Genomic DNA, 14,994 nt, shown 5'->3' on the forward strand with positions numbered 1-14,994 from the left:
CAGCTCGGTGCTTTGTGACTGCCTGGAGGGGTGGGATAGGGAGGGTGGGAGGGAGGGAGACGCAAGAGGGAAGAGATATGGGAACATATGTATAACTGATTCATTTTGTTATAAAGCAGAAACTAACACACCATTGTAAAGCAATTATACACCAGTAAAGATGTAAAAATAATAATGTTTTTTGCACACCTGAATGATGGCCTGAAGAGTCTTATTCGCCTCATAGAATTTGCTCAGGGAAAAACACCCTCACCAGTCTCCAATCTCCTTCCCCCGCTTATGCTCTTCTCTTCCGCCCTCACCCCTGCCACCTTGCTGCTCTCAGACTTCCCCAAACCCCCGTGGTCCCCTCTTCCTCCCTCCTGTTGCCTTCTTCCCCTTTTAAACTCCAGGTCCATGCGATAGGGGATGTCTCCCAACTCAGGTCAAGCCTACAGTCCCTGAGGCTTGAGCAGGAATGAGCCCTCAGGGACAGCTCGACAGGCAGAGAGCAAGGCAGCCCCGGCCTCCCCGTCTCTCCTGGGGCCTCTGCCCAGCTCTCCCCTCCCACCCACGTGGGACCCTCCCATGGGTGCAACCCACAACCCTCAGTTGTGGTGGGTTCTGTTCAGTGTAGGTTTTAAAATATTGTTTTATGGTCACAGGCCACGATGTGAATGCCAACCATCACATACAACCGCTCATACAAATATTCCGTTCCCGCAGGGCTGGCTGGACCAGCAGGGAAATGAACCACAAACCAGTGCCCGCACCAACCCATGGTCAACTCATGGAAGAGAGTCTTTAAAGTGTTGAACTTTTATGCCAGGAATCATGAAATGTGTGTCAGTTGTCATCTTCCGTCGTTTTTCCCCCTCGGTTTTTAAATAGAAAAGTTCCTTGAACTGTACCTGGATTTTCGGTCACCACGCATATACCAGAGACTGCTCATAAGGTGAGGACAAGAGAAAAAGATGCAAGGAAGGAGGAGGGAAAGAGACGTTTTATAATCTCTCCATCTGCATTCAGATGACTCTCTAGTCATACCGCAGAGTTCTGAGATAAGAAACAACAGTGTTGCTTTTCCCAGAGGGTGCAACACAGAGGAAAGAGCGTGGAACTAGAGTAGGGATCCCTGAGCTGGGGTCTCACTTGCCAACCTTCTCTCCAAGGGGGGGACCGATCTCAATTTCCTCCTTATAAGATGGGGAAATACCTTCCCTGAATACCATGGGGGCCTACCGTGAGGGTCAAACGGAGAGAGGCTGCTTTTGTCTCAGGCGTTTGATAGTCTGTGCAGGTAGGACCAATGAAGCTGTAATTGGCGAGCCTTCCGGGGGTTTCTGGAGTCAAACTAAGATGGTAAATGGTAACCAGCTGCCCTAATAGGCCCAGGCCTTGCAAGATGTTCCCTGTTTACACACGTATTAGCATTATTCTGACAAGGGGTCTGTAGCGTTCACTAGAATGCTGAAAGTGTCACCGACACAAAGTGGTTAAGAACTCCTATCCTAGAAGGTCACCACCTCAGCGCGTGACCCTATGGTTACTTACAGTTTAGAGCTGGCCTTTTTGCAAGAATTTGAGGCCACTTAAAATGAAGACACTGTGCAGCAGAACATTCGTCAGAAGGATCAGAAAGCGTGTGTGGAGGAGGAGGCAGGGCGAGGATGAGGGTCAGCGGCGGGGGCGGGATTCAGTGGAGAGGATGGGGATCCCAGTAAGAACGGGAGGTAGGTTCCATTTCCTGGCGTTTAGTTCCCAGCCCCCTGACAATCAAGACACCCAAACAGGCCAGATTATACAAGTCCCATGCTATGACAAAAGGAGGCATCGAACGTCCCAGCACTGAACTCCGGAGAAAGCTGGATACGAAGACCGTCTATCTCACTGTGACACATCCCAACCCATCCTGGAGGCGGCTGTCGGCCGGGGCCGGCCGGGCAGTGACCATCCCTCGCAAAGCTGCAAGACCGGCAGAAGGAGCCATGCGGGCTAAGAAGAACGAGCTCTCCCTTCCCAGCACCACCACCTGCTCAAACGTCTCTCTCATTCTCCTGCCTCCACTTGCATCCTCTCCCGAGGGTCAGAACGGCGCCCCGTCCTGCCTGAGAAGTCTGCAACCCCTCAGCTGGGTGAGGACAGAAGCTGGGGGGAGGGAGAGACCTAGCCAAGCCTCGTCAGCCCCCCACCAGGACGAGAGGGACGGGCGCCACATTCGCAGGCACGCTGACAGCCACAGATGGACAAGCTCCCAAGCAGGTCCCACACGTCCGCAAGGGATGCCTCAGAGGCTCTTACCTCCTCCTGAGTTTCCTCCATGCTGCTGCCCTCCTCCTCTGCTCCACTGCCCAGTCCCAGCCAGGCGCAAAAGGGCTGCGGAAGCCGAGTCCACCAGGCTACCCTGCTCAGAAGCAACAGGAGCCCCGCACGCCTGCCGAGAGCCCTCCAGTGAGGGAGGAGCTTTTCAGTTAAGAGATGTCACGTGAACAGAGAAAAGGACCTTCTCTCCTCCCCTCTGATCTTCCCATCTGTTTGCTGTTACCTGAAATTCATCCCAAGAGTTTCATGATAATCAACTCCAGCTTTGATCCTAATTAAGCAAATTAAAAAAACACGTCTTTGGAGAAGAGGCAGCTGTTAGTTACTTTAGTTTGTCTAATTACTAGTCAACCAAGTGGAATGAGAATCCCCAGTTCTCTTTAAAAGAGTGACAGCATAGGGGTTCCCTGGTGACACAGTGGTTGAGAGTCCGCCTGCTGATGCAGGGGACACGGGTTCGTTCCCCGGTCCGGGAAGATCCCATGTGCCGCGGAGTGGCTGGGCCCGTGAGCCGTGGCCGCTGAGCCTGCGTGTCCGGAGCCTGTGCTCCGCAACGGGAGAGGCCACAACAGTGAGAGGCCCGCGTACCGCAAAAAAAAAAGAGTAACAGCATAATCCTGATTTGGTTAAAATTACACACATATGCACAGAAAAAAAAGACCAAGACGTAGTCCCCAAAAAGGGCAAGAGTCGTTACCTCTGTGTTTTTATTTCTTTATGACCTCTTTATTTTCCATCTTTTCCATGTACTTTTGCATTAGAAAAGTAAATTGTTAAAATCAATCAATAAAAATAAGTACCATTTGGAAATCTGTATTAAATCAATATAGATTGATTTTAAAGGTAAATAGTCCCTCCCCACTCTTCCTTTCCAACAAACAAGCGCATTACTGATCACCTTTCCAAACAGATACGAGTAAAGAATTTTCCAGAGACCACCAGGTGCTCCTTGTAGGGGTCCCTGCGGCCACACAACGAGGAGGTAGGTCACTCCCACCTGTGTGCTTCCACAGCCCAGCAACGAAAGAAAATGCCTATCAGCCCTCGGTTTGAGAGAGCTTTGCAACCCACCTGCTCTGTTACCTGTGTTAACGGGGGTGGGGGGGGGGGGGCGGTGAGGGCACGGCCAAATCACCAGAGGAAAGAAGTAAGGGAACCACACCCTGGGTCAGAATCTCAGGAGTCAGGTCTCCGAACAGCTGTTCCCAGAGCTTCCAGCAGGGGGCAGCAGGGCACTGTCAGCGACAGCTCCATCAACAGCCATCTGGTGTCACCGAGGAAACAGCCCTAACTTCCACATCCGGGGGAAGCCTGGAGCAACTCATCCTTTCTGTCTGTAGCTCAAGAACGCTGTGCCCTTACAGAGCTGCCTGATGGAAAATGAGACTTCGAGCAAGTAAATGATGTGTCACCAGGAAAGCCACAATCAAACAAAAGAGAAACCCAAAGTTTCTTCCGAAATCGTATTTTCCTCAGTTTAGAAAAGTCTCAAAACCGCCACGTGTCTATTTTGTCTATTTATCTACATTTGGCTTTATTCCAAAAAGGATTTAAGGCAGCTTCACCAAGTCACAAGGTCTCTGTTTCATCCTAATTACACAGGACAAAGGAAACACAGAATCTGTTCATATTTGCCGCAGGTAATAAATAGTCTGTTTACTGACAGACATTTGTCTTAGTGTTTGCCAAAATGAAGCAGAGGGAACTTGGTCCAGGCTGAGAACAGATGAATCTGGGATGAAAGCCCAATAGCCTTGAAGTGATGCCAGCAGCAGCAAAGTGATTAGTGAAAGAGACTTTACAGAAAGGAGCAGGTAGCAGGAGGCCGGCGCTGCACCTGAGCCCTGGCTCTTTGTACCAGCTTGTCATCAGTTAGCCTTGTGACACGTGGGAAAGCCACTGCCCCCCTCTAGCAATCTGTTTCCTCTTCTACAAACGAGGGATTCCTATTCCCAGATAACTTTGGACTCAGATACGAGAACAGAGGGGACTTAAGGGCCCTGCGGGGAAGGACAGCTGAAATGGGTTTTGTGCTTTGGGGCACAGGACTTCGGCTGGGGAGGGCACTGGAAGGAAACTGTTGTCAATAATCATGCAAGAAGGGACTGTGTGTGGAAGCCACAGCTTGACCCTTCTTCATCTGCACAATCTATTTCCAGCCTTAGCACCTGGGAACAGGGCAGGGAGGCCAGAGGGGTGGTCTTCACGGTTTCTAGCCTAAACTTTTTCTTTAAGTAAAAGCTCAGAGGCTCCAAAGACACCTGCTTACCTAGGGCCACCCCTGCTAACCCCCTGGGTACCGCACAGAGCCCCGTGTGATGAGCCCTGGCCCGGAGTATTGGACTGGCTTGGGTGGCGTCCCCTGAGTGAGTACTCAGCCATTTCAATCCCCACTGGGGCACCATCCACTTCAGAAAGGAACGTGCACGTCGTAAAGAGCGTCAGGCAAACACAAAATCTTTTGGTTTTAATCTTTACTTTCAATCCCAAAAAATCTCTTTCCTTTCTGTTACGAAAGTACTAAACACACACAGACGGGAAGAAAGTTGACATCTGCAAACTACGTGCCTTCAACAGGCGTCTCAGTAATCCCATCACCAACAGCCATGTGCAAGGCAGAGACACCAGGGAGGTCATTCTCAGGAGTCGGAACTATACCAGAGATGCACGGTCACTTTAGTTCATTTAAAGATGATCAACGGGGGCGAAGCCAGACTGTGTGGGTTCTACTCACTCTGACACTCCCGAGAGCCTTCTCATCCGGCCAGCCTGGAGGCCCAGCCCTCCCGGAAGGGAGACACAGCCTGCATCTCAGCAGTTCATTGGGACAAGCTGGAGGTGCTGAGGGAAGCCTAGAGCGCTGTCGCCGGGCTTGGAGGGGTGGCCAGGGGGTACGGCCGGGCACCTTCCTGTGCGGGCTCCTCGCCCAGGCTCACCGGAAGGTCTCTGCGCTTGGCCGTGCAGGGAACCGTGCTCAAGCCGAGCAGCTGTCCAAAGCGTGTCCGTCTCCGGCGTGACCGCTTGCCCCTCCAGCCCTCTGAGGGGAAGGAGCCATCAGTCCACTGTGCCATTGTAGGATTTGTTGAACTTGTTGAAGGTGAAATCCACGGTGTGCGTGGAGATGGGCTTTCTGTACAGAGGGTTTGAAGCCTAGAGAACGCGGGGGGTAAGAGGACGTGTGTTAGTTCATTCGTTCATTCGCACACACACAGGGTTGGAGGCCCTTCTAGGGTCAGTCACCCAGGAAGGCAGTGGGCCCCGCCCGCGGGTGAAGGCAACGGCCTTTTGCTTCAAGACTGGCTCCTCTAAGCCGGCCTGGACGGTCCCGCCCCTCCCTGAGCTTTCTCTCTCCATCTCTGAAACGAGCGGCCGTGTCTGTTAGATGGTCTCTGAAGTCCCTTGCAGGTTTACACACTCACTGGGGATTCAGGGGGTGCTCCCACTTGCTCAGTCCTTCAGGAACGTGCAGTCTGCTTGGGGAGATAAGACACACACGGACACTGCGATAGACTGTGAGCACGTGGGACCCTCTCCTGGACCGCTGGACACGGCCTCCCTGCTCAGGCTGTGGCGAGCGCCTCCGCCGGTGAGCCTCCCGACCGGGGCCTGCTGCGGGGCTCCGTGCAGGGCGTCCAGAACTGGGCACACGCTGCCTCTCAGGTTTCGCCTCTTCGTGTTTTTTGTTTTGTTCTTTTTAATTTTTTGGCTGCACTGCGCAGCGTGTGGGATCTTAGTTCCCCGACCAGGGATCGAACCCAAGCCCCCTGCAGTGGAAGCGCAGAGTCTTAACCGCTGCACCACCGGGAAAGTCCTCGCTTCTTTGTTCTGAATCCCAAAGACGTTAGTGGGCCTCTGCTTGCCCTCAGCTGGACTGCTAAGCTTGACATTTTTTCTCCTTCCAACTTCCCCTGGCTTACCATTTCGTAGCGGGCCCTGGATCGCTCACTCTGGAACTTCGCAAACTCTCTCCGGTCGTGGATGGTGACAAGCAGCTTCCAGATGGCCAGGAGCGCAAGCCCAATCAGGATGATGCTGCCGACCACGGCCAGGAGGATGGTCATGGCATTGGGGGCAGTTCCACACTCTGGAGGGGACCAGGGCACGATGAGCAAAGCTACCGCCATCACCGTGCCCCCACCCCCCGCCCTTAGGCCCGTCAGCTCTCCCCAGAGGCCTTCCCTGGATTCTCTGAGATCCCCACACTGCTTCTGAGAGACCTGGGTGGCAGGCAGGTTTCTCCAATGCACATAAAGTGGAAGATTCAAAGAGAACTGGTCACTGTTCCAAGGCCACACAGTAAGTCAATGGCAAAGTCTAGGAGAACCTTGGTGGCGGCTCCACTTTCTCCCACACGCTGTGTGTACGGCTGCATCTCCCCAGCGCGAAGCACCCACGCCCCAGCCCGGCCCCACCTCCCGTGCAGGACGCTGGACCAGGTCTCAGCTTTCACGTAAATAGTTTCAGGAGTAGACTGGGCGGCAGGAGGTTTCATGAAGCTGCTTCCACAGGGCTGGGCTGGGGGCCAGCCAACACTTGTAAGCCCTTAGTGTGGAGCCTTTGGAGCAAATGTGCTTATTTTCAAAGAACCGCAAAGACAGCGCTTGGAAACAGAGCCTCATTCTTACAGGCGTGCATCCTGGGCTAGGACCACAATCCTTCCCTCTGCCTCTGGCCTAGGGAAGGCACATTATGTGGTCTAGCCCCATTTGGAAAAACAGTTTGCAATGTTTTGAAAGGAACAGAGCAGATCTTTTTCTGCACCACCCATCTCTGCCCCGGCCACCTCCACCAGAGAAGAATGAAAGGGGTCATACTAGAAACCCTCATTACCCCAAGGAAAAGGGCCATTGGTCCCCGGGCCCAGAGCGTGGGGAAGAATTGCCCCTGTTAGATGAGAGCGTGCCGTCCTCAGGGGCCCAGGGAGCGAGGCATGGCACCTGCAGGAATGTCACCCCAGCGCTCCATCTGCCCTTCTAGGACTCCACTCCGGGAAGCGGCAGCCCGGCTAGGGCTGTGTGTACCCAGATGCTTCCTGACGCCCAGCCTTGATGGTCCAGACCTGCCCTGCATGCTCGCACCACCATTAGCCATGTAGGCTAAGTGTGTTCTGAGCTTACTGTCACCCCCGTGTCCCCTCCTTCAAGATGAGACACTCCTCCAGGGCAGGGCACTATCCTCCTATAACTCCCATTCCCCCAAGTCATGCCCCCCCCCCCAAGCTCCGGCCCCGTGATGGGTCCCCAAGATATACAACCATCTTTCTTCTAAACTCTAGCAGTCAGGTAGAGGCGACCTGAGATCTTGATCTTTATATGGGACTGTATCCCTCCTCTCTCTGGAGTTTGGAAAGGATGGTGAGGAGAGAACGGGTAATGCATCAGAAACCGAGCCCTCAGGGGGAGCAGACGGAAGTGGCCCTCACCCACCTGGCTCCCTGAGGACTGTCAAGTTGGACTTCCCACTGGGGAGCTCTGCGTACGTGAACATCATCACACAATCCTTGGCAGTTTTGTAGAAACAAAGCACAGCCTCCTGGTCATCTTTCACTGGAAGAAAACCAAGCAGAAATGTCCTGAGTGTGTCTCTGAGTGATGCAGAGCGGCTAAGGGACGGGTGAGGAGCCGGGACCCCGCAAAGGAGAAAAGGGGGCGCAGAGAGGCTTAAAGGGAAGGCTGGACCTTAAAAATGAATTTCTCACATCAAGAACGCAGGCCCAGCGCTAAGTTAGGCTGCGCCGGGGACACGAATTCCCTTCCATGCGAGGCAGGCCTCCGCAGGCTCACTGGGGTGAAAGGAGAGGGGGCACTACTGCTGGGGCGGGACCGGGCAACGGAATTGGGTAAAGAAAAGGGCCATCCTGCTGTCCGCGGAGGCCTGAGAGTTCAGGCTTGAGTCTACCTGGCTGAGAGCCGGCTGCAGAGGCCAGGAGGCAGCGGCGCTTGCCTGAGATGAGAAACCAAAAAGACCCACGCGGCAAGGAGGGTGGGTGGATGAGAGACTGCACCTCCCACCCACGGTGCGCACCGCTGGCCTCGCTCCCCGTAGTGAGAAGCCCCCTTCCTCAAGCTGCCTCAGCACCTGCCATCCCCACGCGGCTGTTACCTGAGGGGAAGGTATCGCCAACCCCACTCCCCCCAGCTCCACCCCCCCAGGCACTGTCTGCATTCCCAGCCTCCCCCGGGACAGGATTAGACTGGTTTCCAGGGTGGAAAGGAAGCGGGAAGGGTGTGAAGCAACAGAGAGGCGGGTGGTAAGGGAATGACCCACCGGTCCTGAGTGACAACTGTGGGCAATTTTGTGACACGAAATGCTTTCTAGCTCTGCCCGTTGTAACCCTGTTGCTCCAAGGAGCACCACCTAGAACCAGACAATTCTGAGTGGTTATCAGACACGGAGGCCTGGGCGTTTGCTCTCGGCCCCCAGTCCTAAGCCTGGTCTGGGTGAGTGTGAGCGAGCCTGGGTATGAGAAAGCCTGGGGGAAGGAAGGGAAAGGATAACTGGTGAACGCGACAGAAACCTTCTCTGTGAAGCAACTGGTTCATGACAAAGGGGCAGAGGGAGAGGCAGCTGTGCGTGAACAGCTGCATTTGCTCCAGAGCGAGTAAGTAGTCAGTGGGCCGGGGGGGGGGGCATCGCCATCTTTCTGTGGGTGCCCAGTCAGGGGGCAACGGCCCCAGGTCTGCGGGCAGAACTTGCTGTGAGCCAGACCTCAAGTCACAAGACAGAAGCAGGGCAGGAAAACGGGCATGAGAGGCCGGATTCGGGGAGGCAGGGGCAGGGGTTCCCTGCTGTGGTACAGCCCTGGCACACAGTAGGTGCTCAATGAATATGTGTTGGCGGAATACATGACTCGGCAGCCTCAGGAGCCATGATTCGGCCAGAGCATCACTCAAGATCAGGGAGGCAGGAAAAAGGAGTGGGGAGACCTGTAGGAATGAGGAAGAGCCAGGGTAGCACCCCACCCCGGGTTCATTCGCACAGAATGTGAGCTCTGCCTCGTCTAACGCGGGCAGAGCACCGCGAGAACTGCGCTGGGCTGAGGCCAAACAGAGACTGGCTAGCTGGTCACCAAACATGGTTTCCCAGCTTCCTGGGCACAGCTGCACGACACTTCCCGCCATCCTTGCAGTAAACGTGGCTGGATGACTGAGCTCTGGGTGGGGGAGATGTCGTGTGCACCACTTCCAGGCCCCACCCATGTAAACCTCCCCCATGATCTTTCCCCATTTGCAGATTCAATGGAGAGAATTCTGAGGACCCGGGGGAGGGTGGAAACACAATCTAGAGGGTGCCTGGGCTCCTGAAGGAGCACAGAGAGGCCTTGTCAACCAAAAACATCTTCACTGGACTTCGAGGGAGTGACAAACTGACTTTTATTTTGTTAAGTCATTGAGGTTTGGGGTTTGTTTGTTGTAGCAGCTAACAGTACTTATTCTAACTAATATACCAACTTCTCAGGAAGCCTGGGAGAAGATGTAGGAAGGGACTAGGCTTCAGGGATGGGACAGAAACTTAAGAACAGGAAGGTCTTACACCCTGGAGAGCCCAGAACCTATGACCTAACACAGGTACTCCAAGTCCTCTTGGGGAGCCAGCCAGGACTAGCCAAAGGACACTGAGGTTGCTTCCTAAGTCAAGGTTAAAACTACCCTCCTGTCTGCCAGGCAGCCCTGAAGATCGTCCCCACGAGGGAGAAAGTCTCTACACGTCTGCCAAGATCCAGAAGGGGCCGGCTGCCCGGGGCCGCTCCCCACACTCACCGATGGTGTCCACCCGTGTGATCACCTCATCCTTGCACAGGTTCTGGCAGGTCTGGTTGTCAGCTGAGCTCCCTGAGTGAAGCAGCAAGCACTCAACACAGTCTCTTTGGAAAAGAGGCAGGAAATGTGGGTGTTAGATGCTGGGTAGTAACTCCACACATGTAACTGAGTGCATGTCCCAAGGGTGCAGGGTCCCCGCCCTCCTGCAAGCCCCTGAAGGCTTTAACTTCGCCCATGTTCAGATGTTTGGCCTCAAGGAACATTTTTTCTCTGTCCTTCTTGCTGCTATCATGCAGGGAAGCCCAAGGGTTCTTGGAGGAACACATGTGGGTTTAGAAGCATGTCTGGCACACATGTCAAGTTGCAGGTTGGAAACCTTTCCAATTCTGACCCCAGGAGGCAAATCCACCTGCACTCCGGTGCACCCAGTGCCTCACTGAGGAGCCTGCCCCAAACAAGAAGTTTCTGAAGATAAAGAAGTGTTCCTGGCCTCGAAGAGGGGTCCTCACCCTCCCATGGCCCCAATTCCCAGGATCCCCACCAGGAGACCATCACCCAGGCAGGGCTCTCAGCACATTAAACTCTCTGGGTGGGCTTTCAAGACAAAACACCACTGCCTGGGCCCAACCACACCCATGGAATCCGAACCTCTGGGGCTGGACCTGGGCTCTTGGGGATTCTGAGTAAAGGTGAGGGCTGAGAAGCACCGTCCTGGAGACTCTCAGGCCCTTGCCCCCTTCCTGCTCCCACACAGAGCCCACCTGGCAGGGGAGCTAAGCTCTAAGGGTCCGTAAAGCTTGTTGTGGAGGGGAGAGAGGGTCTCTGACCTCTATGGGGGACTGGGGGATGGGGGAGCATAGATGAGATGCTGAGAACTCAACTCCAGGGAGAAGTGGGTTGGAACAAAACAGCCAGCTGATGGGGAACGTGCAGGAACTTTCTGAAGTGATGGTGCTCGGTGGCCGGCAAGGATGGTGAGAGACCCCAAAGGAGAGGTTTCCCAGGAAATGGGGTGAGGACTCCAGAGCCAAGTGTGCTGGGGGGGGCCACTGCCTCCCTGCCGCTGTGCCCTGGCACCCGAGGGCAGGGGAGCCTCAGCCACATGGGGGGACAGCAGCCCAACCTACCCCACAGGCCTGTGGGGACCAAAGGGGCTGCGTGTCTGGAAATCTCCCTGGCAAAAATATGGAGGGTTGTACCATCACAATGCATTGCCTTTATTAGTATCATTTAAAAGTTCCGTGGGATGGAGAGACCAGTCACTACCTTTCCAGGGCAGAAACTGTGGCCTGAAGGGAGCTGGGAGCGTTTCATTAAGTCGCCCTATTTTACAGGTGAGGGAAGTGAGGAATCAGTGACAGCAGGTTCCAGCACCCAGGCACCTGCCTCTCTGTCAAGTTTCTCCCTGAGTCCTTACTCCACTGTCTGAACATCGAGGAGGAATGGGCGAATGAGTAGACTGTGGAGGGAAAGCAGGGAAGACTTTCTTACCAGGGTCCTAATATGCTTAAGAATCCACCTATCCTCGGATTGGCCACAGAATCCCACTCTCCTGGTAATGACTTCATGGAAACATTCTGAAGTTAAACAAGTAGGTAATGTTTGCACCTCTCCGGAGGCCAGAGCCCCAGCGGGCAGTCAACTGAGACTTGGCTGGGCGCCAGGAAGGCGTGGCTCCAGCGCCAGTCATTCACGCTGACGCCACTGCCCCTCCTCCACCGTGGATTAACACACTGCAAAGAAAGGCGGCTGCTTCCGGTCTCCGCTAGGATTCACTGAGCCCTCCATCTGCATGCCCTGTTGTCATGAAACCACAGGGCCGCTGCCAGGGAACATTCCCTAATCATCCACGTGGACAGATGAGTTTAACCTGTGTGCTCCGCATACTGGATTGAATCTTGTGATCTACTGTAGTCACGTATTAAAATGTCTGGCCTTGAAACAAACAAGTTGCTGAGACAGACTTTGCTCAGCGAGACTGTTAATTGCAATCGGCTGAAACTGAATAGGAACTCACCCAAGGTGAAGAGCGTGTTTGGTTAGTTCTAGAAAGTGGAGATTGACTGCTCTGAAACCCCAGAAAAAAAAGGACATAGGCATTCAAAACCTGTTGGCTCTCAGCAAAGCAGCAAGTAGAAAAACAGCCTGAAGTAAGGCACTATCAAAGGTACTTTGTTTAAAAAAAAAAAAAAGTGACAACTAGGCTGTGAAAGAGACTGTGTCAGTGTGGCCCGGAGACAAGGAAGGATGAGTGAGTTTCCCCTACGGCATCTCTTTGCTCTCCTTGCTCCTTTGATATTGCTTAATGGATAACACATCACCAAGTCTACGTCTTCTTGGCAATGAATGCTTTAAACATTTAAAGCGAAGGTGGTCTTCCCAAGAGGCCTTTTAACTGACCTAAGCCAACCCTATATTGCCCTGCTGCTCCGGAAGAAGGAAAGAAACAGGCTTGATCTGCCTTTATTGGTTCCATGTGTATTGTCCTAGCTTGGCACCAACCCCCATCAACCTCATATGCCCCAAGGTCTGGGAGCCCATACTCAACAGGGTTCTGCTGGTGGGAGAGCTGGGGGCAGGGCACCTCCCTCAGGCATTCAATGTTGATAATGGCCACGATTCCAGGCTCAGATAGCCACAGCTATTTGGGCTCCAGATCCAGGATCCTAACCTCCTCCTTCCCCTGGGATGTTTCTATTTGGATTTCTGTTGTTTCCCTGCTCTCAGCAGGTCTAAGGTAGATCTGTGTTTCTTCTCGCTTACTCTGCCTGGCTTCCCTCTAATTACACAGAATAAAATCTGGCCCTGTCTATCTTGTCTCTGCATCTGCGGCCAGCTTTCAATTACCCACGCCTGGATTATTTGTGGCAAACATCCAACCAGGGGTTCTGCCACCCAGAACGTTTCTGAGTGCAGACTGACCGGCAGCCACGCTGCTCAGGGAGCATGAACTCGTCTCATTAGGAGCCCGAGCCAGGGGTTTGGAAGGGAAATCTGCCAAAAAAAAACTGCACGGTTGCGTTTCCCAGCCAAAGAGAAACAACGTCTGTATTATTATTTGTTCCTGATTATCTGTGCCCTCCCTCCCGGCCCCTTAGGACACGGGCGCTGATGGCGCAGCTGTTTCTCTAGCAAAATTCAAGAGAAACCGTCACTCTTGCTTTCCCGCTGGCATAACTCCCTGATTTAATTCCGTCTCATTCGCACTCTGGCAGAGTGTGAAGGGCAGAGCCGTGGGGAGGTCAACAGGGGAATGTAACCCCGTGGCTGGGTCGGTGGAGGCCTGGAACCCGCGCCTGGACAATCTGCGTTCAGCAGCAGCGCAGAGACCCACTCCATCATCTGTACAAATGGAGCGGAAAATGCCAGAGCCACTGTCGCTTGTTCCTGGCTTGCCTTATCTAGGTCGGGTGCCCTCCTGTCCAGTTTACCTTCTGATGATGTTTTGTTTAAAGCAGCATTTCCCATATGGGGGGGGCCTGTGAAACATTGTTTGGGAGATGTTAATGGGGCAGGAGGCCAAATTCATTTGGAAGAAAGATGCATGCTGAATGTCCTTTTAAAATACTCAGTGACACACTAAAGGCTCAAGAAGATGCTATTTTGGTACTAAAATCAGTTTAATTTCATTTAACTCAGTAATCCTATAACTTCTAAACTTGTTTAGGAACAGAGTAACAGTTTTTGTTGCTGTTGTTTTGATTTCGTTTTTTTTTTTTTACAAAATCCCCATGCAACCAGTGTTTCAAAGACCCTATTCTAGTTAATGTTAGTAAGAGTTTCGATCCCCAGCAAGTCTGTGTGGGGAAGATGCAGGGGATGGGGGGTGAGAGGCTGGCCAGCCCTGAGGGCTGACTGGCCGGATGGCAGGCCTGGTCTGAGGGAGACGTTGGGGTTGGGCGGGGCGGGGGGTGGGGGTGGAGGGCTGTGTAGGGGGCGGCGCTTTACCTCTTGGTGCTGCAAGCATCCAGGCAGGTCGGGCACTTCTCACACGTCTCCCCAAAGGCCCCTGGCTCCGTGCACTGGCACTGCCCACAGACACAGTGCCCGCGGTCACTGCAGATCTGGCCATCCCTGGCCTGGCACGTACTGATGTCTGTCGAGCAGTTACAGTTGTCCCCGATGTAACCTGCGTGGCATTTGCATTCTCCGCAGTGACAGTCGCCATGGCCTAAAGTACACACACGGCACATCAGCGCCTGCCTGCTTACACGGACACACAACCAACCGCCCAGCGCCTGCCGTGTGCCGCACACTGGGGATCCAACAGAATGAGACGCCGACTGTGCCCTCGCAGGCCGTCTGGGCAGACAAAGACGGCCTGGTGCTGACACGGGGTGACAGCAGGGCGCCCGGGCAGTGCGTATGGCCCGGCTGGGCTGAGTGCTGTTCCAAGTCGGTCCAGAACTTGGCCAAGTCGTGCCACAGGCCCAGGATACCAGAGAGCTTCTTCCTGTCTCCCGTGTTACGTGATTAATGGCCCCAGAACCTGTGAATGTGACCTCGTATGGCAAAGGAGACTCTGCAGTGTGATTAAGTGAAGGATTTTAAGATGGGGGAGATTCTCCCGGATTATCCAGGGGGGCCCTAGGTCCCCACAAGGGTCCATATGGGGCACGGGGAGATCTGACTACAGAAGGAGGTGGCAACGGACAGGAGAAGCAAGATGCTGCGCTGCCACCTTTGAAGATGGAGGAGGAGACCTCGAGGAGGCTGGAATGCAAGGAACGCAGTCCTGCAAGACGGAAAAGGGGAAAAGGCAGGGGAAGTGTCCTCGCCCAGACCCTCAGGGCGAGGAGTGCGGGCGGCCCTGCTGCCACCTCGACTTCAGCCAGAGAAAACGATTTCAGACTCTAACGTCCAGAAAAGAGAACACATCTGAGTTGTTTTCAGTCGCTAAATTTGTGGTACCCTAACACAGCCACGAAGGAAA

The 14,994-nt window shown here is 53.9% G+C and overlaps 1 protein-coding gene across 6 annotated transcripts in view; it reads right to left on the minus strand.

Annotated features, from left to right (window-relative positions):
• Positions 1 to 4,753: 4,753 nt before the first annotated feature.
• Positions 4,754 to 14,994, minus strand: part of ITGB5 (integrin subunit beta 5) — a 125,095-nt gene continuing 114,854 nt past the window's right edge. For all 6 annotated transcript variants that reach the window (XM_027106912.1, XM_027106896.1, XM_027106931.1 and 3 more), the window contains 5 exons: positions 14,010 to 14,232; positions 10,062 to 10,165; positions 7,728 to 7,847; positions 6,219 to 6,385; positions 4,754 to 5,451 (listed from right to left, as the gene is read on the minus strand). In XM_027106912.1, coding sequence (XP_026962713.1) covers positions 5,356 to 5,451; positions 6,219 to 6,385; positions 7,728 to 7,847; positions 10,062 to 10,165; positions 14,010 to 14,232 — 710 coding nt within the window. In that variant the 3' untranslated portion in view covers positions 4,754 to 5,355. The remainder of the gene's footprint in view (positions 5,452 to 6,218; positions 6,386 to 7,727; positions 7,848 to 10,061; positions 10,166 to 14,009; positions 14,233 to 14,994) is intronic.

This window comes from Aethalodelphis obliquidens, unplaced genomic scaffold (genome assembly GCF_003676395.1).
Source record: "Aethalodelphis obliquidens isolate GAN/ISIS:26980383/991018 unplaced genomic scaffold, ASM367639v1 scaffold1, whole genome shotgun sequence".
NCBI classification, from domain to species: Eukaryota; Metazoa; Chordata; class Mammalia; order Artiodactyla; family Delphinidae; genus Aethalodelphis; species Aethalodelphis obliquidens.